At 36.3% G+C, this 25,936-nt stretch overlaps 2 protein-coding genes across 8 annotated transcripts in view; both read right to left on the reverse strand.

Annotated features, from left to right (window-relative positions):
* Positions 1-547: 547 nt before the first annotated feature.
* LOC124867561 (ADP-ribosylation factor-like protein 6) lies at positions 548-7,320 on the reverse strand. 7 transcript variants are annotated; one of them, XM_047364060.1, is made up of 10 exons: positions 7,048-7,248; positions 6,739-6,918; positions 6,013-6,088; positions 5,724-5,877; positions 5,406-5,467; positions 5,230-5,298; positions 5,053-5,147; positions 4,514-4,643; positions 4,272-4,327; positions 548-2,812 (listed from the first exon to the last, which is right to left on the reverse strand). In XM_047364060.1, exons 4-10 carry the CDS (start codon positions 5,841-5,843, stop codon positions 2,787-2,789), a joined length of 558 nt encoding a protein of 185 aa, XP_047220016.1. In that variant the 5' UTR covers positions 5,844-5,877; positions 6,013-6,088; positions 6,739-6,918; positions 7,048-7,248; the 3' UTR covers positions 548-2,786. The 7 variants fall into 7 exon arrangements, 6 of the variants coding, with proteins under 6 accessions (XP_047220016.1, XP_047220020.1, XP_047220015.1 ...); XM_047364064.1 differs by lacking the exon at positions 6,739-6,918; XM_047364059.1 differs by lacking the exon at positions 6,013-6,088.
* Positions 7,321-8,124: 804 nt separating this feature from the next.
* The window catches only part of LOC124867545 (ephrin type-A receptor 6-like), a 75,638-nt gene continuing 57,826 nt past the window's right edge, over positions 8,125-25,936 (reverse strand). The window contains exons 9-20 of the mRNA XM_047364037.1: positions 22,432-22,556; positions 22,109-22,271; positions 20,636-20,741; positions 19,587-19,654; positions 16,180-16,305; positions 15,316-15,501; positions 14,028-14,089; positions 13,714-13,923; positions 13,470-13,619; positions 13,162-13,355; positions 11,050-11,199; positions 8,125-8,884 (exon numbers count right to left, since the gene is read on the reverse strand). Coding sequence (XP_047219993.1) covers positions 8,770-8,884; positions 11,050-11,199; positions 13,162-13,355; positions 13,470-13,619; positions 13,714-13,923; positions 14,028-14,089; positions 15,316-15,501; positions 16,180-16,305; positions 19,587-19,654; positions 20,636-20,741; positions 22,109-22,271; positions 22,432-22,556 — 1,655 coding nt within the window. The 3' untranslated portion in view covers positions 8,125-8,769. The remainder of the gene's footprint in view (positions 8,885-11,049; positions 11,200-13,161; positions 13,356-13,469; positions 13,620-13,713; positions 13,924-14,027; positions 14,090-15,315; positions 15,502-16,179; positions 16,306-19,586; positions 19,655-20,635; positions 20,742-22,108; positions 22,272-22,431; positions 22,557-25,936) is intronic.

The raw sequence follows: 25,936 nt of genomic DNA on the forward strand, positions 1-25,936 counted from the left end.
GAATATTTATATCTATTACTAACACCATGCTTAGAACTCCATAGAGCAGTTTTTAAGTTCGTTATTGAATCAAAATGAAATGGAATGCAATTATATTTGACATCTGACAAATGATTCTGTGAAATATTGATGCCAAAAAAATAAAACTTCCGGCAGACAGCTGAAAAGACTGCTAACTCCATGTTGGACAGATGGTTGGTGCCGAACCTTGAGACATTTTTAAATCAAGCACTGAATCTTAACTTTGGCATTCGAGTGATTTGATCATATTAATAATCCCATTAGATATAAATGCCTACAGCATTTCTGAACACAATCATTAAAAAGAAAATATATAGTTTGGCAGTATGATATAATATTTCGACATCTGTGACCTGAATGATTAAATTCAATCAAATAAACTGTTCAGAGCCCAACAGCTGGATGTTTAATGAGCAGATGTTGCTGGCATCTCACAAGATGTCTGAAAAAGAGAGTGAATAAGAGAAAGAGAGACTGAAAGAGAGGCAAGGTTTGGGATAACATGAAATATGAACATGAAACAATATGTTTTACACAAAGTTTATTGTTTGAAAATGCAAACACAGAATACAATAAAATACATACAAGCCTCTGAAAGATGCAGTTCAAGCATTTAATCAATATATAAACCTGTGCTTAAATCAGTTTAAACATTATTACACAATGACTCTGTTAACCTACAGATTTGAACTAATATGGCTACAGGATACTGACTAAAGTTCTTACGGAAAATAAAAATATTTTACAGTCTCAGAAATATTCCAAGTTCAGGTGGTCTTCACTGTTACTGTGAGGAGGATCTGAATTTGTAAGATCTGGTTGTTTCACAGTGGAAGCATTAAAAAGAAACATCGCCTGCTGATGAATGGGATAAGAAGCTAACATATGCAACAGCTCTTCACAACGAAAACCGCGTCTGACTGTCAGATATAGATTAACAAGTAATTTGTTATTCTTGCCTGGCAACTATCAAAGACTATATATTTGTATTTGTAATTATCTAAACATAATCGAAAATTATGTTGTTAATTTATTTGCAGGTTTCAGACTAAAATTCACAACAAGTAGCATAAATTCCACAGATTATGTAAATGATTTGGAATCATGAACACACCATTCTGGTCAAACCACAACAGGACTTTTCTCTCAAACCCGTAAATGCAGGTTGCATATTCAAACGTTTAGAACAGGGTATGGATAAAAGATAAACTGATGTCAAAAGCTGTTATGTTAAAGATTTAAACTCTGTTTTACTAATATCTCAAGTTGTGTGTAGCGTTTCAAGATTGGTTTAAAATAATTGCTAATTAAACAAACATTTTTTAGCTGCATGCCATTCCTATTTGCAGGTCTTAGAGAGAGAGCACAACTTTTAGTGTTTTCTGATTAGGTCATTGAATGAAACTTTTCAGTAGGAATAGTTATGTGTTTTTGCAGGAGGACAACTCTAACTTCCAAGTCTAGTTTCTGTTTATATTGTAGTATTTTTGTTAAATAAGAAACAAATACAAAAACACTAAGCCAGAATTCACAAACCTTTTACAGAGTATGGATACAGGGCTGAAATGAAGACATTTTAACTATACTGATTAATTAATTCTGCCAAAAAAATACTTAAAAACAAAAAAATATGTACATTTATGAAGCTTAGAATGAAATTACATAGCATAACATAATATGGACAAAACAAGCTGCTTTTATAGCAAGCTCTAAGTCAGACAGACTATATCAAAAGATCAAAGACTTTGTACGGCCTGTAATTTTATGCTTTCTGGTCTGCCTTTGATTCATTGAAGTACTGAGAGTAAACCGCTTGATTACATCTTGTTCGTTAGGAATGAAATAATGCTGAAAAGAACACTAGCTGGAATTCAGCTTTGTAGAGACACATTCTGACTTTTATCAGCAAATTTCAACCTACTAGCTTCACATCTGTTAATACACTAACTTAATATCTGAATATGATCATTTTACCACATTACAGCTAAGTTTGCTTTATTTAAAATCAAGCAGACACAGGTAATGATATCAAACAAAGTCTATTCTCTTTAAAACAGATCAACATGTTAACTATGTCTAGAGAAACCTTGCTTAGAATTGAGCACAAATGCATTTTAAATTAGCTGCAGTGAAGACAAAATGACTGTTATTAATGTGACAATAAGGTAGCCATCTATGCAAGTTTGAAAAAGGCAGCTGTATGAAAAACATTTAGCCTTTTCGTCTGAAGTACAAATTAAAAGAAATGTTATTATAGTAAAACAAAAACAAACAAACAATGCATTTACAAACCTGAGAGACCAAATACAAAAAAACTAGCAAATGAACATTTGGCAGTTGGTCTTTGATATACAGTTCGAGAATGGAGACTTGAAACAAGCATGGATGTTAAGCCTAGAGTCAAATATGTGACTCAATACAACCTTGTTGTACAGAATGGTTTTAAAATAGCTATAGTTTGAGCATGATTCCAATGTCCTTATAATACAGAAAAATTAACTGGAATAATAATAAATTTTAATAAATCCTGAAAACTGCATAGCAAATAAGAATGTGCCAAATACAGTTGCTACTTTTTGTGAATTTCTCTTACCACTGGTCTGTTTGCTTTTCGCTTGTTTGTCTTTCTTTGCATTAAACACTTCAAAGGCTGTTCAATATGTCATTAGCGTCAATTTTTATTGGTGCCTCAAAAGAAGACAAACATTCTTTCACAAAACATCTGTGAGTCCTGCTGGTACTTCTGGTGGTCACTCCTCATGTGCTTATGTTTTCATTGTTTTGATTTGATCTAGAAAAGAGGGGAAGAAAAAAAGTTATTCAGCAAAATATAACACATATAATAATAACGGACAGCTGTTTCTCTGAATTCTCAGGATTACCAGAAGAAGACTGGAGGATTCTGGATTAGGACTAAGTGTTTACATGGTGGGTTTCATTTAAAACTGAAAACTGTTACTGAAACTACACAAAACAAAATGTATGTGTTTAAGGTATGTTGCTTTATATGTTCTGTATTTTGAAATTATGCTCTTCAGGTGCCAGTATCCCTTTATGGGGTTCATATTAGCAAGAGCCCATAAGATTAAGATCATAGGGTTCTATTTTAGATCCACTGCACCGGTGTCTTTATGTAAACTCACCTACTTAGTCTACAATAACATCGGTATGGCTACAAGTTCTAAGTCTTAAACAACTATGATTCAACAAAATAAGTAATACTACTTAAAAAAAATACAATTAGTACTCACTGTATAATTTGATCTATGGGAGGATTTGAATGAGGGCGTAAAACATAACAGAAAAAAAACACACTGACATTCTTGGACAATGAAACATCTGATATGAACATGTTTAGGAAGAAAAAAACATCCCTCTGCCTTGTATGTTAAAAAATAAAGACATTTTGAAACTTTACATATCTATAGGTCAGGATAGCATTAAGAAGGTAGAAAAGCGCATAAATAAAGACACTACATCACCTAATAATAAACTGATAACTCGGGAGAGGTAAAAATGATGCATTAAAGCCCATTCAAACATCAATGCTCTCTATTATTGAGTTTAAAACATACTGTCTCATTGTTATACCTGTTCCTCATAACCCTACCCACTTAACCTGCAAATTAAAACATTTCCTGACATAAATCTGACTAGGATGGAAAAAAAATTCAAATCCAAGTATTGCTGTGGGCATGGCAGTAATCTGAACAGCTGCTGTTACATTAAAAAACAGGCATGAACAGCAGATGCGGGTTAATTTGATATCAGAACAGATGCTTCGGTAACGTTGGCAGACTGGGATATGAAATAACCAAATAAATAAAAGCACTTCACAATTATTCTAATTCCCTGTTGTTATGTATGAAAATCAGCTGTGAGACTGAGAAGTTTCTCGGCTTCACAGCTAAATGAACAAGAGTAAACTATCATCTAAAGCACTTAAGCATCTGCTGTATCTGAGTGAACTGTTATTTAACCCCTAACACATTTACTTTACCCAAGAATATCAAAGATTGTCTGCACCTTAGCTTGCTTTAACATTTTCACTCATAAATTAAGCTTTCAATATTAACGAAAATGTGACCCATGTCTAAATGTGAAAATGTCATTGCTACTCTGGTCTAAAATGACCTAAAAAGTGATTATGTGACCACAAGGTGGCTTAAAGTGAAGTAAACCTCATGTCAATCTAGAGGGAAAAAACAATCAGTCTGTTCACCTTCATTTATGCACATTAAGACTCATACCTTGTAACCAGTCCACTCCTTCTTGTAAACCTTCTCCTTTAATAGCATCAGTGGCACTGGAAAACATCAACAAATTTGTTCTGAAAAAAAAAACAACCTGCAGCCAACCACACAGAGTTTATTTAAACTATCAAAAACAAGGTGACAAATATCTATTACTGGCTTTGTACAATTCCTGCAGTTTTATGCTTATGTTAGATTATTAACGGAGTACACTTTATGAGTCAAGTACATGTTCATACCAGATGTGCCAGGGTTTGTCTTTGATGTTCTCCAGACAGAGCAGCTGTGAGACCTTGACAGAAGACAGAGCATCTCTGACATCCATCTTGTTAGCAAAGAAAAGGATGGGGATCCTCCTGTGTTTAATATCTGCAGCAAAATGGTGAGTAAAGTGTAAACATACTGCAGTTGTGATGCTGAATAATAACATTTTGACACTAGACTAAATGATACCTTGCTCACACAAATATGATACTTAATTTAGGTTCTGCAAAGTAGTTTACAATGTGTTTCTCACTCAAAAATACTCATGCAGTACTTTGTTTCTCCACACACACACACACACACACACACACACACACACACACACACACACACACACACACACACACACACACACACACACACACACACAAAACAACCTAATAAGTGTTTAGTGTCATGTGCGTTTGTGTATATTTATAAAATAAAGAGCTAAATCTGTGTTCATGCTTGTGCAGGCTAGACTTAACAGCATAAGAAACTCAGGAGACACAACAAGTCAGAAACCAGAGCTTACCAGGATGATTTAATAATGTGTCCAATTCTTCTTTGGCCACAACCATTCTTAGTTTGTCTGCACTGTCGATGACAAATATGATAGCCTGTCCTTCCCTGTGGAGAGAGTAATGGGGTTAAAATAGATACCATCAAAAAGGGGGCAAGGAAAAACTTGTTCCTATATGTCTGCACTCACTTGTAGTAATGTTCCCAAAGATTTCTGTATCTGCCTTGACCGGACATGTCAAAGACGGTAAATGAAAGACTGAAGATAAGGACACATTTTTTATTACTTAAAGTTGCAAACCTTATATACATTATCATTACATCACAGTACATTTGAACTTGTACCATGTTGCATTGAGTATCTACCTGGATGTCTTGAACTTCTCAATACTGAAGCCAATTGTTGGAACAATGTCTTGTACCTGGGCCTAAAACAAAAAGCAGATTGTATTTTCAGGAGGAGCTTAAAGGGAACCATAAGCAATGCCAGTTTTAATATCCCACAAGAGATGATTTTTTGTTCTGGGGTAAATGCATTGGAAATGATGCAGAGCAATTAGAGGACAACATAATTCCAGGACAGCAAATTCAAAAACACAAAAAGAAGAGGCACAACATATATGTCACTGTGAGCTGTATTAAATACTGCATAAATATCACTGAGTTATTAACAGGGAGACCTACATTGGATGGCTTGAGTTTGTTGATGATGGTGGTTTTGCCACTGTTGTCCAGACCCAGGCACAACACATTTACCTCCTTCTTTAACCCCAGCCATCCGACCAACTTGTCAAATAGTCCCATTGGCTAGCCAGCAATCATCAGCTGTCAGTTTGATCTTCAAGAAAAATGTAAAGGTTAGTAAAGTTAAACTACAAATACAAAGATATAAGGTACAGAAAAGAAATCTAAAATGAGCACATGTTGATCACACTCTCCCAGTTGCAAGATGATACAGGTTTGATGAACCCACATTTGTCTCACTCTTCTCTTTCTTTTCAGTCAGCATGATGTGCCCTCCACTCTCATGAAGTTTAGTGTCTTAAACACTGAAAATGAAATGAGGTGGAGGCAGGTAAAGTCACTCCAATTGGCCAAACATCTCAATAGCGTGAAAAAAGTAGATGCATGGCTGCTGGAATATAACATCTTACTAAATACTACATTCTTTTATAAAGAACTGCCCACACCACAAGAGCCACTCTCAGAAAAAAATAGCCATTTGCCTCTACTCTAAGTGTCCTTAAACGTACATCACAATTCCTTTTTTTTTTTTTTAGGTAAAATATAGCCTTCTTTAATAAACCAATGCTTACTGTGGTCACTTGTTGACCCGCTGCATATTAAACATAAATTAATACTATGAAAATGAGGAATCTGTAATAAAGTTATACTTAGTAGTGCCCATGTCCTCCATATAATGCGACCCATTCAGGCAAATGTTCATGGTGCTAACCCACTTTTACTAAAATTATTATGCAGACCAAAATACTAGTTTAATTAATAATGCCTATACAGTGAACTCATCATTTGTCTTAGATAGCAACAAAGTTTAAAGCATTCTTTCACTGAGGTTCAACTTTAAAATTTAGCCAACAATCGTATTCGACACGACTCGAAATGGTGATTGCATCAGGAATAAAAAATAATAAAAATACAAGTCCATTATCTAAAGGCGTAGGTGTTTGTGGCTTCTTACCAGATTTAAACGTATTTATTACACGCTGGCAGCCTTTTAATCTCTTGCTGTTACTTCCGTCGCTAGCAAGCCGCTGCTAACCTTTAGCTATGAAAGAGTTACTACTCCAGCTTGCTTCAAGGCAAAAGACCACAACAGACCGAGTTTTCTGTGGTTCTTCTGTCATTTTTACACAATATCCTTAAAAAACGACACATCCCAAATGTAGTTAACTGTTGTAGTTAATACCAACACTGGCTAGCCTAGCCATGATATCGCTAACGTTAGCGCGTATTATCCTGTCGCAGATTAAGTAGAGCTGTAATTTACCTGTACTGTGGCAGTGCTCTGTTGCTACGATTTTGTGCCTTGGTATTTAATTAATCGATGTTTCATTCATATCTCTATTTATCTTTCATGCTCCCCAGACTAGAGAAATAACAAGATATTTACACTGCGTTGCTAGGAGACCACCGTCCTGCCTCTAGTCTGCCATATATGGCTAAAGTCAGGTTGGATCACCGGGGCAACGGAAGGAACGTACGGGTTCTCCAGGAATGTCGCAATATTGGATCAGCCGGAGAAGAGTCTACCCTGATTGGCTTTTATGTTGTTAGGCAACGAGTGGTCTGCTCTGTTCTGATTGGTTTTTACAGTGAGAAGAGACGTGATAGAAGCAAATACTATTTATAGTACCTTTGCTTACGTCATTTTTAGAGAGCCGGCAATTCACGTATCTAAAACTTATATTAAAAAATATCACACCATATTGCTGTTTGCTGTGTATTTGAGAGCTGGGTAGTACTGAAGTTCCAAATGTGAAATTACAAGAAACACTAGCAAAATAGAAATGTTAAGCAAACCTGGTGGCTACTTTAGGGCCACGTGGGGGGCTAAACAACTTTCACCACAAGGTAAGTTGTTTAATGTTAAAATGTAAATTTTTTACTGTTAAACAACAATCTTGTAGCTCTAGAAGTATAATTGTACACTAAAATTAATGCTGAACTAACATAACTAACCAGGTTTTCCATGGTCCTGCTATCGTTTTGAGACAACATTAAAAACAAAACAAAACAAAAAAACTAAGAAACCTATGGGCCATCAGTTCTTCAGCTCTGGACAAGTCAAAAAAAAACAAAAAACTTTTTACACCCAAAAAACTTAGATACATATTCAAACTGCATCAAATGCAAGAATATAAAGGTGTGCCTTATTTTCACCTTGACTGTAAAACCTCCCTGAATTACCTGTTTACTTACCTGAAAAGTCCTCATCCCTAGAAGACTGTTACATGATTAGGAAGATGATCTTCTTGCATGCGTTTGATAATTTTTGTTTATTGTTGTGCATTAACCACAAACAGAGCCAACCACAGAGAGATGTTTTGCAACGTTTCAGAAAAAGCAGCATTAAAATATAGTTGTTTATTAAGGAAGAACCTTACAGAATAAAACATACAACTTTCACAAGACTTTTTGTACAAGACATACTGCATTATCATGAGTAGAGAACATACATTTCTAAATAAAAAATCTTTTGACATTCAGTGGTCTTCAGTTCGAAAATCATGATCGTATTTTGCTATTTTAAACCAGTTGGAAATCTTAGAACAACATAGTTTCTCATACTTCACCAGATGGTATATCCTCTCCTCATCTTCCCTGGTCATGAGGTAACTGACTTGACACCTTTCAAAGTCAATAGAACCATTAGATTGTCATTTGGAAAGATAAGAGGTATTGGTGAACACTTGAATAGACACCAGAGACATGAAGTCCTAAATTCAAGTGAATGCTAGTACTTGCTGAGATAATTAAAGGACCCCATTTGGCCAGTGCTGACAGAGGTTGGCTGTTGTGGAAGCTGTCCGAACAATGATACTTAGGATGATGAGTGCATGTTATCTGGGCAGCCACTGACTGGTCTAGTACCAAGACCCCTCCCTCATGAGCAACATTTGGTACTGGCAACACCTAACAGTCTGGTGTTTGTGCAATTAGTTGGATGATGATGCCAATGAACTGCAGCTGAGTGCGTAAAAACACAGTCTCAAACTTGAAATCCACTCTGATGGATGTGGTGAAGTTGCAGTCGAAGAGACTGTATGCTGCTTATGATTCTCCTCTGGTGGCCAATCAAACAGACTCCAATGCGTTTGATGTCCCTGGAGAGAAAAAGGAGAAAAATGCGGCTTTAAATAACAACAATGGACAAAACGTATGCATGGACAGAAACATGCACGTTAAGTGCTGAAATCAAATGAAGCTGAAGAAAACTAGGGCAGTTATGAGCATCATACCTTAGAAATTCCTTTTATACCACACATATGCCCATAGTTACAGAATTAATGTAAATGCTTTGCAGTGATCCAATATTATCTAGTGCTTTGTGCTACATGCTTTGAATAGCTAACATGACAGGAACGTTGGACCTTTTCCTGATTGATTCAGCTAATTTTTATTTGACTATGTGGAGGCATTCATAGGCTGTTTATGGTGCATTAAACATATTTAGCCTAAGATGGTCAGGTAATCATTAAGTAAGGAAAAAGAACAAAATGAGGCAATGACACTATGGCAAAAAGTAACTTCCCCAAAATGCGGTTCATTTCTTCATGTTAAAATGTACATTAAAAAGGTTTTTAGCTATGCTAACATATAAGATGACAGCTGCATAAGAAAAAATGTTTCCGTAAAAATAAACCTCTATCATGTTTTGACAAAACAAATCATAATGAAAGATTGGACGCCCAACCACTTGAAATGTTTTGTTATTTTTACCTACAAAAATGATGGCAATTTGTGAGTCATTTATTTTTAAAGGGATGATGCAAGAGAGTTTCTTTATTCCAAACGCTTAAAAAAAAAAAAACAAACCCGTAAGATTTAAGGGAAAAAATAAAAAATACTTGCATTTTCTTGCTGAGCTGCATATTGGTGTTTTTTGCTAGCACTGATGCATTGCAGCAAAAAGGCTCTGGGTTTTAAAACCTGGTCAGGTATCTTTCTTCATGGAGTTCGCATGTCTCCTTGTGCATGTGTGGATTCTAACTGGATTTTCAGTTATTATATGTATTAAATATTATATGAAATTATTTTTCCTTTGTGTCTGTCCATTACCCTGTGATAGACTGGTAATCTGTTCAGGGTTAATAATGACTGCTGGAGATAGGCACCAGACCCTCCTTGACCCTACACAAAGTAAGCGGGTATAGAAATGAAATCTAAAATAAATAAACAAAAGACAAAACAAATTAAGTAAGTGATACTTAAAACTAGATTTAAACTCAAAAACTGTTCAAAGGTTAAGACCATTTGATTAAAAAAAACACAATCTGCTAATAAATATGGCTTTTGTGTCATTTTCTGTCAGGCATTGACACTCTCATGAACCGCAACAGGAGAAAGGTTTTCTGTCTTTAAACATGGCAGGATTGTTGAGCTTCACAACCCAGGCCTCTTGCAAAACTCCATCACTGCCAAGGTTGGACATATTTTGAATTTTTCAAAAGAACCTGAGGTAATTTGGACAAAAAAGTCAAGCTATAAAGCTAAATAAATTCACTTATACTGAATACCAACTGGAGATGTTTTTTACACAACACAGTGGAGGCTCCGTCATGATCCAGGAGCTATTTCCTTCAATAGAACAATGGAGCTTCAGCTTGTGCAGGGGCATCAAACCTTGAATAATTATGTGAAGCTGTATAAGCAGGCATCCCTGACTGGAAAGCCCTGTCTACGCAATGATGACTGGGTCTCTCAATAGGACAACACTGTATTTGAATCGCCTGTCTAACAAAGGATTTCTTCTAAGAGAATAATGTCCTTGTTTTGTCATGTTCCCTTGATCTAAATCTCATTGGAAACATTGAGAGATGATTGGTAAATGAGGTTCACATAACTAGACCAGTGACAGATTATGGATTCAGTGTAAAATGTGAATTCTTGCACCTTTTTTAATTTTACACTTCTGTCATCATGTTAAATATTGGCCCCTTTAAAAAAAAATAAAAAAATAAAGACCTTTGACAGTTTGGTTATTTGAAGTGTGTTGGAAAAACAGTGTGTTGGAAAATTGCCTGAAGCAACACCTCCTCTAATTCATGATGATAGTGAGGTAATTTGAACAAATATGGCTAAAACAGCATGGTTTGAAAAAAAAAAAAAAAGTAATTAAAAAAAAAGCACAACATATTCAGAACTCTGGATAAACCACACAGTGCTGAATGCAATTTGTTTTATCATGTTCCCATTTTTCTTTTTATTTAATGCCCATTTTTATTCTATTTGTGTGTAGCAGCACTCTAAATAATTTAGCTCCACTCACTCTATACTCATGGTTGCAATAGAATCCAGTGTAGTGTATCCTGCTGCAAGGAAGTTGCTCTTATATTGGCTCATTTTGATAGAGTCTAGCCAGTCGCCGATAGAGATGAAAAGAGGGTAGTCTGGCATCTCCTCAGGGGAGTCTGGAAAGCTGAGATGACAAACAGCATGTTAACTGATACAGAAAGTCCTGTTTGCATGCCACCAAACTGCATGGTTGATTCTATTTGACTAGTTATTATTGCAAAGTCAACTTATTTTCCAAAATCTACTTTAGGAAAGCCTGTCTGTGCTTAAAATATGAGAGGATGTATATACACAGCCTTGCGAAAGTATTCGGCCCCCTTGAACTTTTCAACCTCTTGCCACATTTCAGGCTTCAAACATAAATATATAAAATTCTAATTTTTTGTGAAGAATCAACAACAAGTGGGACACAGTCATGAAGTGGAATGAAATTTATTGGATGTGTCAAACTTTTTTAACAAATAAAAAACTGAAAAGTGTGGCCTGCAATATTATTCGGCCCCCTTGCGTTAATACTTTGTAGCGCCACCCTTTGCTGCAATTACAGCTGCAAGTTGGTTGGGGTTTGTCTCTATCAGTTTTGCACATCAGGAGACTGAAATTCTTGCCCATTCTTCCTTGCAAAACACCTCAAGCTCAGTGAGGTTGGATGGAGAGCGTTCGTGAACAGCAGTCTTCAGCTCTTTCCACAGATTCTCGATTGGATTCAGGTCTGGACTTTGACTTGGCCATTCCAACCCCTGGATATGTTTATTTGTGAACCATTCCATTGTAGATTTGGCTTTATGTTTTGGATCATTGTCTTGTTGGAAGATAAATCTCTGTCCCAGTCTCAGGTCTCTTGCAGACTCCAACAGGTTGTCTTCCAGAATGGTCCTGTATTTGGCCCCATCCATCTTCCCATTAATTTTGACCATCTTCCCTGTCCCTGCTGACGAAAAGCAGGCCCAAACCATGATGCTGCCACCACCATGTTTGACAGTGGAGATGGTGTGTTCAGGGTGATGAGCTGTGTTGCTTTTACGCCAAACATCGTTTTGCATTGTGGCCAAACAGTACGATTTTGGTTTCATCTGACCAGAGCACCTTCTTCCACATGTTTGGTGTGTCTCCCAGGTGGCTTGTGGCAAACTTTAAACGAGACTTTTTATGGATATCTTTGAGAAATGGCTTTCTTCCTTCCACTCTTCCATAAAGGCTAGATTTGTGCAGCGTACGACTGATTATTGTCCTATGGACAGACTCTCCCACCTCAGCTGTAGATCTCTGCAGTTCATCCAGAGTGATCATGGGCCTCTTGGCTGCATCTCTGATCAGTCTTCTCCTTGTTCGAGATCAAAGTTTAGAGGGACGGCTGGGTCTTGGTAGATTTGCAGTGGTCTGATACTCCTTCCATTTCAATATGATTGTTTGCACAGTGCTCCTTGGGATGTTTAAAGCTTGGGAAATCTTTTTGTATCCAAATCCGGCTTTAAACTTCTCCACAACAGTATCTCGGACCTGCCTGGTGTGTTCCTTGGTCTTCATGATGCTCTTTGTGCTTTGAACAGAACCCTGAGACTATCACAGAGCAGGTGCATTTATACAGAGACTTGATTACAACCAGGTGGATTCTATTTATCATCATCAGTCATTTGGGACAACATTGGATCATTCAGAGATCCTCACTGAACTTCTGGAGTGAATTTGCTGCACTGAAAGTAAAGGGGCCGAATAATATTGCACGCCCCACTTTTCAGTTTTTTATTTGTTAAAAAAGTTTGACACATCCAATACATTTCATTCCACTTTACGATTATGTCCCACTTGTTGTTGATTCTTCTTAAAAAATTAGAATTTTATGTTTGAAGCCTGAAATGTGGCAAAAGGTTGAAATGTTCAAGGGGGCCGAATACTTTCGCAAGGCACTGTACTTGCCTTTACACAAATCTTACAATAATTATTCTCTGATGAGTGGATAAAGAACAAAGATTGAAAATAACTACTTGTTATTTTTGGTAAATCATTTCAATATTTCTACAATTTTTGCCCTTTTTGTTTGTTGTTTAAACAGAGTCATAGACACTTATAATGACTTAACATTTACCTTAGAGCATCGTTGACCAGAGTGATCATACTACTGGGGTTAATTATGAGTTTATCAAGAAACGAAAGCACATTGTTAAAGCTTGGGCGTTGGCTGTACTCCTTCTGCCAGCAGTGCAGCATCAACTGGTGTAGGGTCACTGGGCAGCCGATTGGTGCTGGTAGACGGTAGCCTTCTTCAATTGATAAAATAACCTGAGAGACATGTCCGCAAACAACAGCTACTGGGTAAGATTTTTTTTATTAGAAAATTATATCATTTTGTTAATCCTGCAACCTTTATGTTTTTCTATGTAATTAGAAACTTACATCTTGATTGGACATTTCCCAGTAGGGCCTTTCGCCATACGACATCACTTCCCACATGACAATGGCGTAGCTCCATACATCACTAGCTGAAGAAAACTTTCCATAAGCAATAGCCTCCGGTGCTGTCCAGCGTATTGGTATCTTTCCTCCCTGATGCAGAGAAGTAACAAACAATGATGGTTTGACACTCACACACTTAGTTTGACTGTAAAATTCTCTCCCATTCTCCCATATCCACACTCACAGTAGCTGTGTAAGCCGATTCAGAGTCATCTTCAAGGACTCTGGACATGCCAAAGTCCGACACCTTACACACCAAGTTGTCATCCACCAAGATGTTGCGAGCAGCCAGGTCTCTGTGAACATAGCCCATGTCCGAAAGGTACGTCATGCCGACTGCGATGCCTCGCAGCATGCCAGCCAGCTGGAGCACGGTGAACTGACCCTCACGGGTCTGGAGTTTGGAAAACAAGGCACAGAAGAAAGTGTTTTTAAGGAAAAGTATGATGATGTATAAATAAAATCGAAATAATCGAAATAATAAAAAACTCTCACTACCCGCAGGAAAGAATCAAGTGCTCCATTTTCCATGTACTCCACTACTATCATTACTGGTCTACCTGAAAAAATGGAAAAAAGTACTTGTGTTTAACAATATGAAAGATATATGCTGGCTATAATGCACAAAACAAAGTAGACTGTATGGACAACAACAACAACTACAAAAGGATGGTTTGGATTTTGTAGAGTGAGTCCCTGTTGAGATGTTATTATCAGTAAATATCTAACCTGAGCTTCTCTTGAATTTAGAAAAATAGCGATTAGTTTGCCTGCTAATGACGACTCTTAGCTGGGCCGAGACAAAACAATCGTCTGTGTTAAAACAACTTCAATCTCAAACTTATCGGGGATCATTCAAACCATTTCCAAAACTTCAATCCACACACTAGCTGCTTTTTGACTTATCCTGTAACTATTATTTACTATGCAGACTGTGGTAGGTCAAACATGCACTGCAAAGCAGAACATGTTGCACATATATGGCTTGGTGACTATCTGATACAAAAGTTGTGTGCTGTGAAAAACAACGAAATTATAGTAGTTCAAGTAAACACTATTATATTGATTATTTTAACACTTCCTTACTCTTTTGACTTATAGCAACTCTGGCAGAACAGCCTTCACACCTACCACAGTCTTTGTCATAAATAACCAATTCAATGTTAATAACATCTAATGCAAAAGGAGATAATGGTGGTTTATACAGCAGCATTAAGCCATGGTGACAGCTTTTTAAGTAGCGTTGTTTCAAGACGGTGGAAACACTTGTCCTTTGCTCTGACTAGTGTTTTTATTGAGGAACTATGTTGTGGAAGGGTCCTCTGCTTCTTCTAAGTGAAGAAGTTAAAACAGCTGTCTTCTGCTGGTAAGATATTGACACTTTTTGAAAAAAAAAAACAAAAAAAAAAAACAGAAAACCTAAAACACAACACAACACGACATAATTTCACAAAATACAAGGAAAAGCTGCAGCAAAACTAAAATAATAATGGCAACAAAATACTTGTAAAAAACAAATTTCAGAAGAAAGCATTGTGGATAAAAAGAAGAATGGATTAAAAAAACTATGGTTTTACACACAAAAAACATACAATAATATGAAAAACAAAGTTTCCTTTCTGAATTATTTTAACTGTGTTCTAGTTTTGATTTTTTGGTGCATTTTTTTCAGAGCAGTAATGTTTTTGTGCCCAGAAGCAACAGCAGAAGACAGATAACTTAATATCTTCCTATTGGCAAAGACTTTTAGAAAGTGAATATACAGAAAGATGCATATAGAGCTCACTCTTGGTGACAACTCCCTCCAGCCTGATGATGTTAGAGTTGTTGAATTGTCCTATGATGGAGGCCTCGCGCAGAAACTCACGTCTCTGCTCTTCCATATAGCCACCTTTAAGAGTCTTTATTGCCACAGCAATGTCCTTCCTTCCGGGTTTATGCAGGCACCCACTACAAACCTCTCCAAACTCACCTGTAAAGACAAATTGAAATAAAAAAAAGACACATCTTTAGGGAAGACACTATAAGACTGTATTCCAGTTATTTTCCTCCTGCTAATATAATGTGAACAAATTTCCTTGAACGTTAGTAGAAACAGCTCTTTAAACCCTTTAAAACAACATTAATGTTGTAAGTTGGATTAAATGTTGCATGTAAAACTGTGAAGCACTTGTCATTGCTCCATTATCCTGAAAATGCGTAATTGCGCTTCATCTCCACTAGATGTAGACTGTGTTACAGGAAATCATCAAATGGACAGCCTTGGCACATAAAGCAGAGACCATCTGTTCATCCAAATGAATAGTGTTGGTTAGTCAGCAGCTTTAGCATTTTTATCTCTAAGCTACAAAACAATAAATTTCCTTAAAATCAGCTACAATTAGCTGCAATAAAATCCTTCAATGACACGTTTATAGTATTAAGCATTAATTTTTAATGTCTTCCTTGACATAAAATGAGATCATGTCTCTTCTTCGAGTGCCGTACAGTAATAACTGAGACAGCTAAGGGATACTTGTGTAATATTTTTAGAAAACAGCACCTGATTTAAGATAGAAACACAATTTGAATATGCTCTCAAACTTCAAGACACTATGCAGAATTTTGTAAATTATAGCAATCCACTGATAAGGATTTGTAATAATCTTACCAGCGCCAATCACTCTATCAATGCATATGTATGAGGGATCTATCTCTTTGGCAAATTCTTCCACAGCCTGAGTGGGGTCTTCATATGTGTCTGGATCCACGTAGGTCTTTATCCCAGAAAATGGAACTGATGCATAAGAGACAAACAGGAACATTACAATTTTCGCATTATACTTTCTGCTTTGTCAGATTGCATTGAAGAGGGTTGAAAGCTTTAAGACAGAAAGCTTTCTACTTGTTGTATATATATCTATCTATATATAGATAGATATATATACATTGAAGAACAGCTTGAATGCAAAGCAAATGGATTTTAACATTTAGTCTTTCTAGATGTTTGTCCTAATAATGATTGCTGCCAAGTCTCTGAACTCATTTTACCACATTAGACCTACATGATATATTTATTTGTTTAACAACCAAAGAAGATAAAATACATATTTAAACTGTGTAATGACATCATAAAGAAATGCATATGAAAAAGTATTTATTCTACATGCAAAGTAGATACATTCTATAATACCGCAAATCCATTTACATAAAGGTCATTTATCCTTCTGGGTAATCTGCAAATCTGAGTTTTCAAGGGACAAGTTTACCAGTGACTTTCCTGATTTTGTTTCAGTAATTTTGCCTTTTATTATTGCCATCCCTACATCATAAGCTACTCTTGTGTGCATTTTCTTCATTTGCATTGGTCTGTCTTCATATCAAAATGTATATACCTATGACAGATTTGTACACCTCAATTATGTTTAAAATTTAACTCCTCAGTTTTGTGCCCTGGGTTAATGCCGTAGGTTTTCTTGTAATCACACTGCACCATATATATCAAATCTTGAATCTTGTTCCAATAACCTTCAACATCCATTGCAGAAAACTTCTCAAACTTTGGCCCATAACACCTGATAACGGCATTTCAGTATATGTTCCTGTAGGCGGATTTTGTGCAGGAGCGAAGTTTTTTTTTTTTTCAACATTTTTCAAAAACTGTATAACAGCACAAGAAATGTAGCTGCTGTAAAGCATATTTAAGAATATATTGTAACTTTCTTAAAGTAAATTGTAGGTTTATAAGTGGTGGAGCACTTGCTTCTATTATCTTGTAACTCTGTTGTATTTCTGTCAAGTGATGGAAGAAACTCTGAAATAAATATGAAGTATGAAAGTGAGAAAAATCCCAAAAGTTACAAATACTGCAGGCAGTGTGAATTCAGTAACCTTCTGTTTTGGGTAAGCCTTGGGATGTTGCTGCAGTCTTAGGTGGATGAGTGGCACAAACACTAACTAGAAGAAGCCCATGGTCCACCTCTAGCAGGAGAGCTTGGGACTAAATGTACTTTATAGCTTTGTCAGATCGCATTGAAGAGGGTTGAAAGCTTTGTTTAAGACAGATCCAAGTCTGGAATCTGAATTAGACCTGTGTCTTTGGGGTGTCTGCAGAAGAAAAAGCTGTTTTCTTACTAGTTTGTTGAGCTTGCTGGCACTACCTGCCTGGCTGAAGCTTCTTCAATACACAACAGCAAAGAAGAAGTGAGAAAAGGCCAGTGAGGGCAAGAACCACAGTTATCAAAATAACATTAAATCCATTGAGGGATTTCAGCAAAATAGTGGATATAGTATCAGTCCATTTTCAAAACAAAATTTTGTTTAACATTGAACTAAATTATCTGTAAATTAATTCACTGTAAGAATTTATATAAAGTGAAGATGCTTCATTATGAATGAATTTTGTTATTTCATGACATAAATACAAAATCATCCAAACATATCTAAAAAAACCTTTAATAGATTTGCTAACTATGTTTTTATCTAATTAAATACCCATCTAGTTGCAAAAACATTTAATGACTATGAGCTATTGCGTAAAATGTTATGAAATGCTTATAATTCAAGAGGGAATTACAAGTCATGCTTTGTCATTTGTATTTGTATTTATTCTCTGAGAAATTTACATTCTCAAATGCAGCAAAAAGCTTAACCAAACTGCAAATCAATCATTTGCATGTAACAATGTATATTGTCTAGAATTGAAGAAAATGTAGCAAATTGACCCTATAGCAGCCTACATACTCATTCAGAGGCAAAATCATAGATGTGCAATGCTTGCTGAAAGGCATTTAAGTGCATATACTTCCTCAGCACCATGCAATGGACACACAAATAAATAGATGTAGAGAACTCTGTCTAAAAGTGGCTGTAATTTCATAAATTATTTCATTTTGAATCTTATATTTGACTTTTTATAATTATCTTCTCCCAGAAAGAAAAAAAGGAAAACCCCTGTTCATGTTTTTATTACATAAGAGAAGAAAAACTGCACACAGACAGTGGTAGTAAGCACAAACAGAAACTGACCACAGCAGGTCTTTGAATACATTCACTGATTTGCAATATTTAACTTCACAGTCCTCCTTTTTTAGTTTAGATCAATCACAAATTCTGACATCAGGCCAAAACATGATAGAACAGCTTTCTCATGAGCCTGACTTGGGCCCCTGATGGAATCAGATTGAAAATACTGAAAATACACAGCCCAGATGGTTGCAGTACAACACAGAGGATCATTTAGTTCCATGAGAAGGATATGTTTTTCCTTCAGGGAAATCAATAACTCACATCTGTAATTTTATCCCTATAATATGGCCAGTGCTGTAATTCTCAAAGGGAAGCACATGTTCTGTCAAAATCCAATGAAAAGCATGCAGTTTACTATGATGTTTGGAAGGCTGAAAAAAGACAGAAGTACTGTTAACCTGATGTACCTCACAGCAGTTAATAGGTATTTAAAATTCAAGCATCTGTACAGTATCAGCAGCTTTATCTGAATATCTGCCTTTTTTATAAATGTTGACAAAATGTATGAGGGGAAAATAATCCATCCACTAAAATGATTCTTTTTTGTATTTAGTTTTTTTTTTCTTTTTTCTGGATAGTAAAATGAACATAACTCATGGTGTCATTAATCTGTGGTCTTGAAATTAAAAGACATTTTATAGTTAAAACAGAATTTTGCTTTCTTTGGTATCAGGTTAAACCTGAGCAGGGCAGCAGGATGAGAGTGAAAAGGAGGAAGAAAGCAGTAGGAGAGAATATTTGTGCATAAAGAATTCAGTGTGAGTGCAGAAACCTAGTTCTGACAGACAGCAAGGCATATTTGCAAGCAAGCAGCATTTTTTTAATGGGAGGACAGACTTTTGAGAAAGGTGATACAATACATGAGAGTGCAAATGAGAACACCTGCTCTTAAATTGAAAAAGCATGCTCTAGATAAAAGAAAGTTATACTCATCCATAAGAATGCTGTTGTTTCAAACTAGATAATCTTGTAGAATTTACGTATAAATTAAGGTTCTGGGAGCTGGTACATATGTTACATTGGAGAAAAAAATCAACTTTATAAAAGTACCATGTCCACTGTGGAAGCGAGTTCTCTTGTCCTCTGACTTCATTCTGGCTTTAATGTACCCCTGACACCTGCACAGAAGAACCAAATTACCCAAAATGTAAGTAACATGCTCTAAATAAAATCTGTACTCATGGCACATTCTCTATTACGTATAAATTGGTACAAAAGAAGGAATAAAACATAAGAAAGTGGCAAAGGAAGTTATTTTTCTATTAAAAGCGATACAAGTAGAAGTTTGCTCTTTGAAAACGTCATAGTTTCAAATGTTATTACTACAAGTATATATTTAAATATTTTTAGTCTACTTTTATTAAGTGACTTTAATGTTTAGATGGAGTTCAACAAGCAACGCTTAATGAATTGTTACGGTCATTCTTACGCTATACATTTTCTGGCAGCTACTCTTAACAAACTGGATCTCTTCCAGAGGGCAATGTATAACATAACAGCTTGTTTTCATATCTGGTTGGTGATCTGCGCTGAAACAAAAATGTCACCATAGATGTCTTATAACGCAAGTACAGTGAATTTTAGATGGAATAAGAATTGAGCTTTCAGTGGCAACAGCCACAAACGAAGGTTAGAATATTAAAATAACCACATCATATGTGAAGAACAACCATCCCTTTTCCGAGTTCATATAGTTTCATGTGATGTTATAATAATCTTTTACTGCCCAGATGAAAACTGAGTAGATCATGATCAGACTAACTGCTGTGATTTTGTTTTGATCATTTTTATAGTTTTCTAACATGAGCCACTAAAGGAAAATTCCTGTTAACGAGAGATGAACTGACGACAACCGTCTGGGCAAACCTGTGGAGGTTAATGGAATGGAGCAAACTGCTCGTACGTGGGTTACATGCTGGGTAATTAGGCAGAAAATGGATTCAGTCATTTGGAAAATAAGAGTGTCTGCTCCGTGGCAAAAAAAAGAGTCCATTAACAGATTTCTGAAGCATTACTTTGAAGAGTTGGAAAATGAAAGGTGTTTGTGTAGAGCTGCATATGTATGAGCAGTCAGTGCAGAAGGGAATAGGAGGTCTCACCGTCCTGTGATGAGGAGAAAGAGGGTAAGGATGACCAAAAGGGAGAAGCCGCCAACAGATGCCGTGACAACCACCAGAACCTGTCCCTGATCAGCAATATCTGGATCTACAGCAAGTGAGTGGAAAGTTATGGTGAGAATGGATACATGATCAAACACTATACAAACAAAGCTGGAATCAGTGTATCAAGAGCCACTAAACAGAGATGAATCCTACACATGGGCTACAAACTTGCAAATTACATAAGATCCAATGAAAAATAGATCTAAACAGAAATGTGAGGCTTCTGCAAAGGATGTTGATTTCTAAGCACTCATTACTTGGTTGGGCCTCCTTTTGCATAAAGTACTGCATCAATGCAGAGTGGCATGAAGGTGATCAGCCTATAGTACTGCTGAGGTGTAATGGAAGCCTAAGTTGCTTTTATAGTGGCTTGACGTGATGAACGCAATGTTTGTAGCCCATGTGTAGGATTTTTCTGTGCATACTGACTCTTAATAAGCTGACTCCAGCCTGTGTCCACTCCTTTTGAAGCTCAGCTGAATTCTTAAATGACTCTCAAGGTTATCCCTGTTGCTGATCCACCTTTTCCTGCCACACTTTTTCCTTCCACTCGACTTTCTATGAATAGTGTATACCTTTTTTCACAATATTCTAATTTTCTGAGACACTGATACTCATCAAAATTACAAGAAATAAAGACTTGAAATATTTCTTTATGTGTGTAATGTATCTATATAATATATGAGTGTCACTTTCTGAAATGAGTGACAAAAAATATTGAACTTTTTTAGGATATTCTAATTTTTAGAGCTTTACTTGTACACAGCCAGGCTGCTTTCTCCTTATTAGAGCTGCTATTGTTACTTTTAAAACTGTCTACACTGGTCCATACCCAATCCTAGCTAATCGTTAATTCAGCTGCAATTGTTTGAGACAAACTCTCAAGGCAGCTACTGTCAAATTAGGCTGATCTGAAAATGATAGATAGCATGTAGAGTATGTAAACCATAATAGTTTGTATCACCTGCCTGAAACAACAAGTAACACTTCCCAAAGGGTCATCTGGCAATTAAGATAAAGAAAAAAGTTTAGATGTGGCTGCTTCAAATGGGTTTTACAAACAGTTGGGATAAAGAAAAATTAAGCATGAAAACAAATTTGAAAATATATTTAACATATATTTGAGGGTATTGTTCAAGCTTCTGAAGGCTTAGGCAAATTATAATTCTAACAAAAAAAGCAGATTTGCAGATGATCTGAGCTTATGTAATTTATATAAATAGTTCATAACTGCATAATCAATAATGTTATTGATCTGCAACAAAAAAAGATTACACTTTTCCTTAGGGTTTTAGCTGATGACAATAATTTAATCATCTTATTGATTGTTTGAAAACATAGTGACTAAAATATGCTATCTTCCTACTCCAGACCCATTATGAACACAAACTGCAACATTCACACTCATACCCTCAGCTGCAGTTGCAAACTCAAAGTTGGGGCTGTAAGCTGTGTAGCCGGCTGAGGTGCGAGCCCGCACATGAAAGACATAAACAGTTGAGGGTCTTAGGCCTGTGACTACCACACTGGTGGATTTGGTCCGTGTGGATGAGTAGCTCAGCTGCTCTTGCTCCTGAATAGGCATGAATAGACAATGAATAACTGCAAATCAGATAAATGGGGTTCTGCTCTAGCCAGCTTTCAGAGACCAAAACACAACATTTCTATCCGAACATCTTTTAAAGCAGATGGGTTAAAAACAAAGAGGTTAAAGTATTATTTTAGAATTTTACCTTCTCATAGTATTTGACTTCATAGTCCACAATGTCAGAAGGTGGCTGTTCTACTTCTGACCAGGAGAGGGCGATGCTGTTGTGGATAGCCCAGTCTTTCCTCACTATTCCCATGAAAACAGGACCTAAAGTCAAACCAAAGAAAGAAGGGAATTCAGAACTGAAATATTAAATGAGAAACAAAAAAATAAAGAAATGTACCTAGCCTTAACAAGCAAAAACCTTCCACTTGGAGCCGACTTAAAAACAGTCTCACTCAAAAAGAACAGCAGACTGTAAAAACAAACAACCTAAAAGGTCTTCAGAATGCTGTTTCACTCATTGAACCAAACCTTTTAAGACCTAAGAGGTAAAATAGCATAACAAGCAGCTGAAATAGTGGTATTGGAATGTGCCTGATGCCACATCCTGTAGATCTTCACTTTAAAACTTGCACAAAAGAACAGAATCTCTCTCAAAGTGATGTAATAACTTCAGGGCAGTTTGCCAAAATTTTTGTATAAGCTAAAAATAAAAAATACCAAGAATACCATCCAACTCTTGCATAATGTAGAGATTCCAAGCAGACATTTAACTTTTCAATATTACCATACCTACAGCAGCTGTTTAGAATGGTTGCCATCACCATTTGAATTTGGGCAAATGGTTGATAAAAAGACACTACAAAACATGATAAAATTGCCTATCAAAGATTCCAATATTTACCATCAATTAACCTTAAAGCTGCTGTTTAAACACAATATGATTCAACAAACTAATAGATCTCTCTTGCTGAGCTTACGGTTTGAAAGATTATCACCGGAATACTAATTCAGAGCCAGACTTGTTTCCTAAAGTGTTCTCATGCTCAGAGGAGCAGAAAACCTGCTCCATACAGATGGCCGCCAAGTGGACAGAGCTCCTAAAGACTGTGACGTGTCGCTACATTCATTCAGCTGTGCTTGGTGTGCAGATCCAACTTTCTCATCTTGTCTGTAGGCCAAGATTTTCTCGGCTCAGACAGAACACTTCACAGTTCAGCAGCTCAAACACTTGCATTAAAAAAGTAGCAGAGGAGAAGTGGAGCACACAGGAAGCAGGACTTAAATGCTTGCAAAAATATATTTTTAAGAAGCAAATAAAAATTTTATTTTTTAGTCTGGTCGAAACAAGATATGTATATATAATCTAAAAAGCACACTAAGTTTTTTGCTTACTGTCTGACATTAAAACAGAATGAACATTTCTTATTTTAGGTCAAGTAGTATTATCAAAATGATTTATATTTGCTAAATGCCACAATTACTCCAAAAGTGTAATGAATAAAGCTTACAAATGTAAATGGCTTGTACTTGTATAACGCTTTATCAAGTCCCCAGAGACCCCAAAGCGCTTCACACTACATTCAGTCATCCACCCATTCACACAATGACAGTGGTGAGGTACATTATAGCCACAGCTGCCCTGGGGCACACTGACAGAAGTGAGGCTGCCATACACAGGCGCCACCGAGCCCTCTAACCAACAGCAGAAGCCAAGGCAGGTGAAGTGTCTTGCCCAAGGACACAACGACTGAGACAGACATAGCAGGGGCTCAAACCGGCAACCCACCAGTTACAAGACAATGAAAGAACATGAGGTAGACATGCTGAAGCAACATCTTAAGACATCAACCAGAAAGTTAAAGTTTGGGGACATATTGGCCTTCCAAATAGACAACAACCCTAAATGTGAAGCCAAGTTAGTTTTAATGTTTTCCACAGCTAAAAGGTGTGTGCAGCCAAGGTATCTACAAACATAACTCAGTTACACCAGTTCTCTCAGGAGGAGTGGGCCAAATTCAATGCAAACTGTTGTGGAAAGAAACCCAAAGGGTTTCACCCAAGTTATATAGTTTATAATGCAATTCTACCAGATAATAAGGAATTCTACATAAACTTCTGAAGAAAAAATTTTAATCTTAAAAAAAAATTCGGTCTCATTTACATTAAATATAAACAGTTTTGGTAATCCCAACAGACGTAAAACAGGAACGATTTAGTCTGATTTAATGTCCCACACTGAGAAAAACTATATATAATGTCAGACTTCTAACTATGTTGTATCAGTGTGTATCAATGACTGCGTGACCAGCTTCTGTAAAAGCACTCACTTTTAACGAATTTTGCAGCTATTATCCAAAAAAGAATACAAATAAATTGAACACATTTGTTTTATGACAAGCGGCTGAAAAGCAAATACAGCTAGCGGTACACTCACTAGATGCTTTCTTGGATCATCATGGCATTTTGAGCTATATAAAAATATACTGCATGTCCTTTAGATTTTTTTTTATAATTGCACCTTTTACACTCTTGCAAATAATAAACTGAGTGTTTTTACTTCTGCGTTGAATAGGAAATCCACAAAACCTTAGCAGAGCATGCAAAGGGTTAACTTTAACCCACAGAGGCAGAACATCCACATGTAGATGAGAGAGATTTTTTTTTAACTTCGTGACAGTTTGTCAGCCTTTGTGATGGAGAGGCATTATGCTGGACTCTAAGCATTTAAGGGATTCTTCTGCATGGAATAAATTTGAAGGGATCTTTTAATAGTGTTCAGAAACTGTGCATTAGCTTTGAAAATATTTTTTAGTAGTTGTAACAGGCACAAGACACATATACGTATATGCATAAACCACATAAGGGTTAAGTGTTTTCCTCAGTCACATTACTAAACAAGACTTTCTAGCATGCTCTTTGTACCATATATTTTTTAGGTTGAAACTAACAGAAAAAAATCCTTTTTTTGTACATCAAGATTTGAAAAAAATGAGAACATTCAGACAACCCCTGGCACTCCAATGCAAAACCTATTTTAGTTTGGCACAAATCAATCACCTTTCTAGATACCTCCACATATGGATGGGATACTCTAGGAAAACTATGATTTATTTACAGCACCCATGGCCCAATGTAATAGAAAATATGAAACCATGTAAAAATGGGTTAACCCTTAGGAGATGCTCAAAAACATGAAGAAAAGGAAGGAAAGAAAGCCAAGAGGAGAGAGCGAATGAGTGAACAGGGAGAGCTGCAAAAAATCCCATGAGGTTGCATCTCCCCAGCATCTGAGCATAAAAATAGAAGACAGCTTTTTTTCCCAGAGCAGGGGGATGAAAACAGAGGAGAATCAAATGAAGAGAAGGGGGAAAGAGCAAAGAGTGAGAATCCTCAACTGAATCAGGACTCCAACACAGTAGAAACGTTCATAAGACCAGTTGTTCAACAGAAGAAAAGATCTACTAATGAGGGCGGCAGAGCAGTAAAGTTTATAGGTCAACATAATTCTGTAATGCATTTACAGTCACACTTTATCATTTCTAGAGTTTAATGTATTAAAACACAATAATACTCAACGGGTTTTTACCAGCCTCTGGAATTATGCAAACCTAAACTTAAGTGTGTGAAAACAGAAGACCGATTCCACGCTGCCATTGCTTATTAAACAAAAATAAAAAAAAACATGGAAAATCTGTCTGTTT

This window comes from Girardinichthys multiradiatus, chromosome 4, assembly GCF_021462225.1.
Source record: "Girardinichthys multiradiatus isolate DD_20200921_A chromosome 4, DD_fGirMul_XY1, whole genome shotgun sequence".
Classification (NCBI taxonomy): domain Eukaryota; kingdom Metazoa; phylum Chordata; class Actinopteri; order Cyprinodontiformes; family Goodeidae; genus Girardinichthys; species Girardinichthys multiradiatus.

Excerpts from the sequence above, each read along its gene's own strand:
- LOC124867561 (XM_047364061.1), bottom strand. The coding sequence starts at position 5,843 with ATGGGACTATTTGACAAGTTGGTCGGATGGCTGGGGTTAAAGAAGGAG. Across the intron at positions 5,148-5,229 it reads CTTTGGGAACATTACTACAA|GGAAGGACAGGCTATCATAT; the intron begins GTGAGTGCAGAC and ends CTCTCTCCACAG. Across the intron at positions 4,328-4,513 it reads GACAAACCCTGGCACATCTG|TGCCACTGATGCTATTAAAG; the intron begins GTATGAACATGT and ends GATGTTTTCCAG.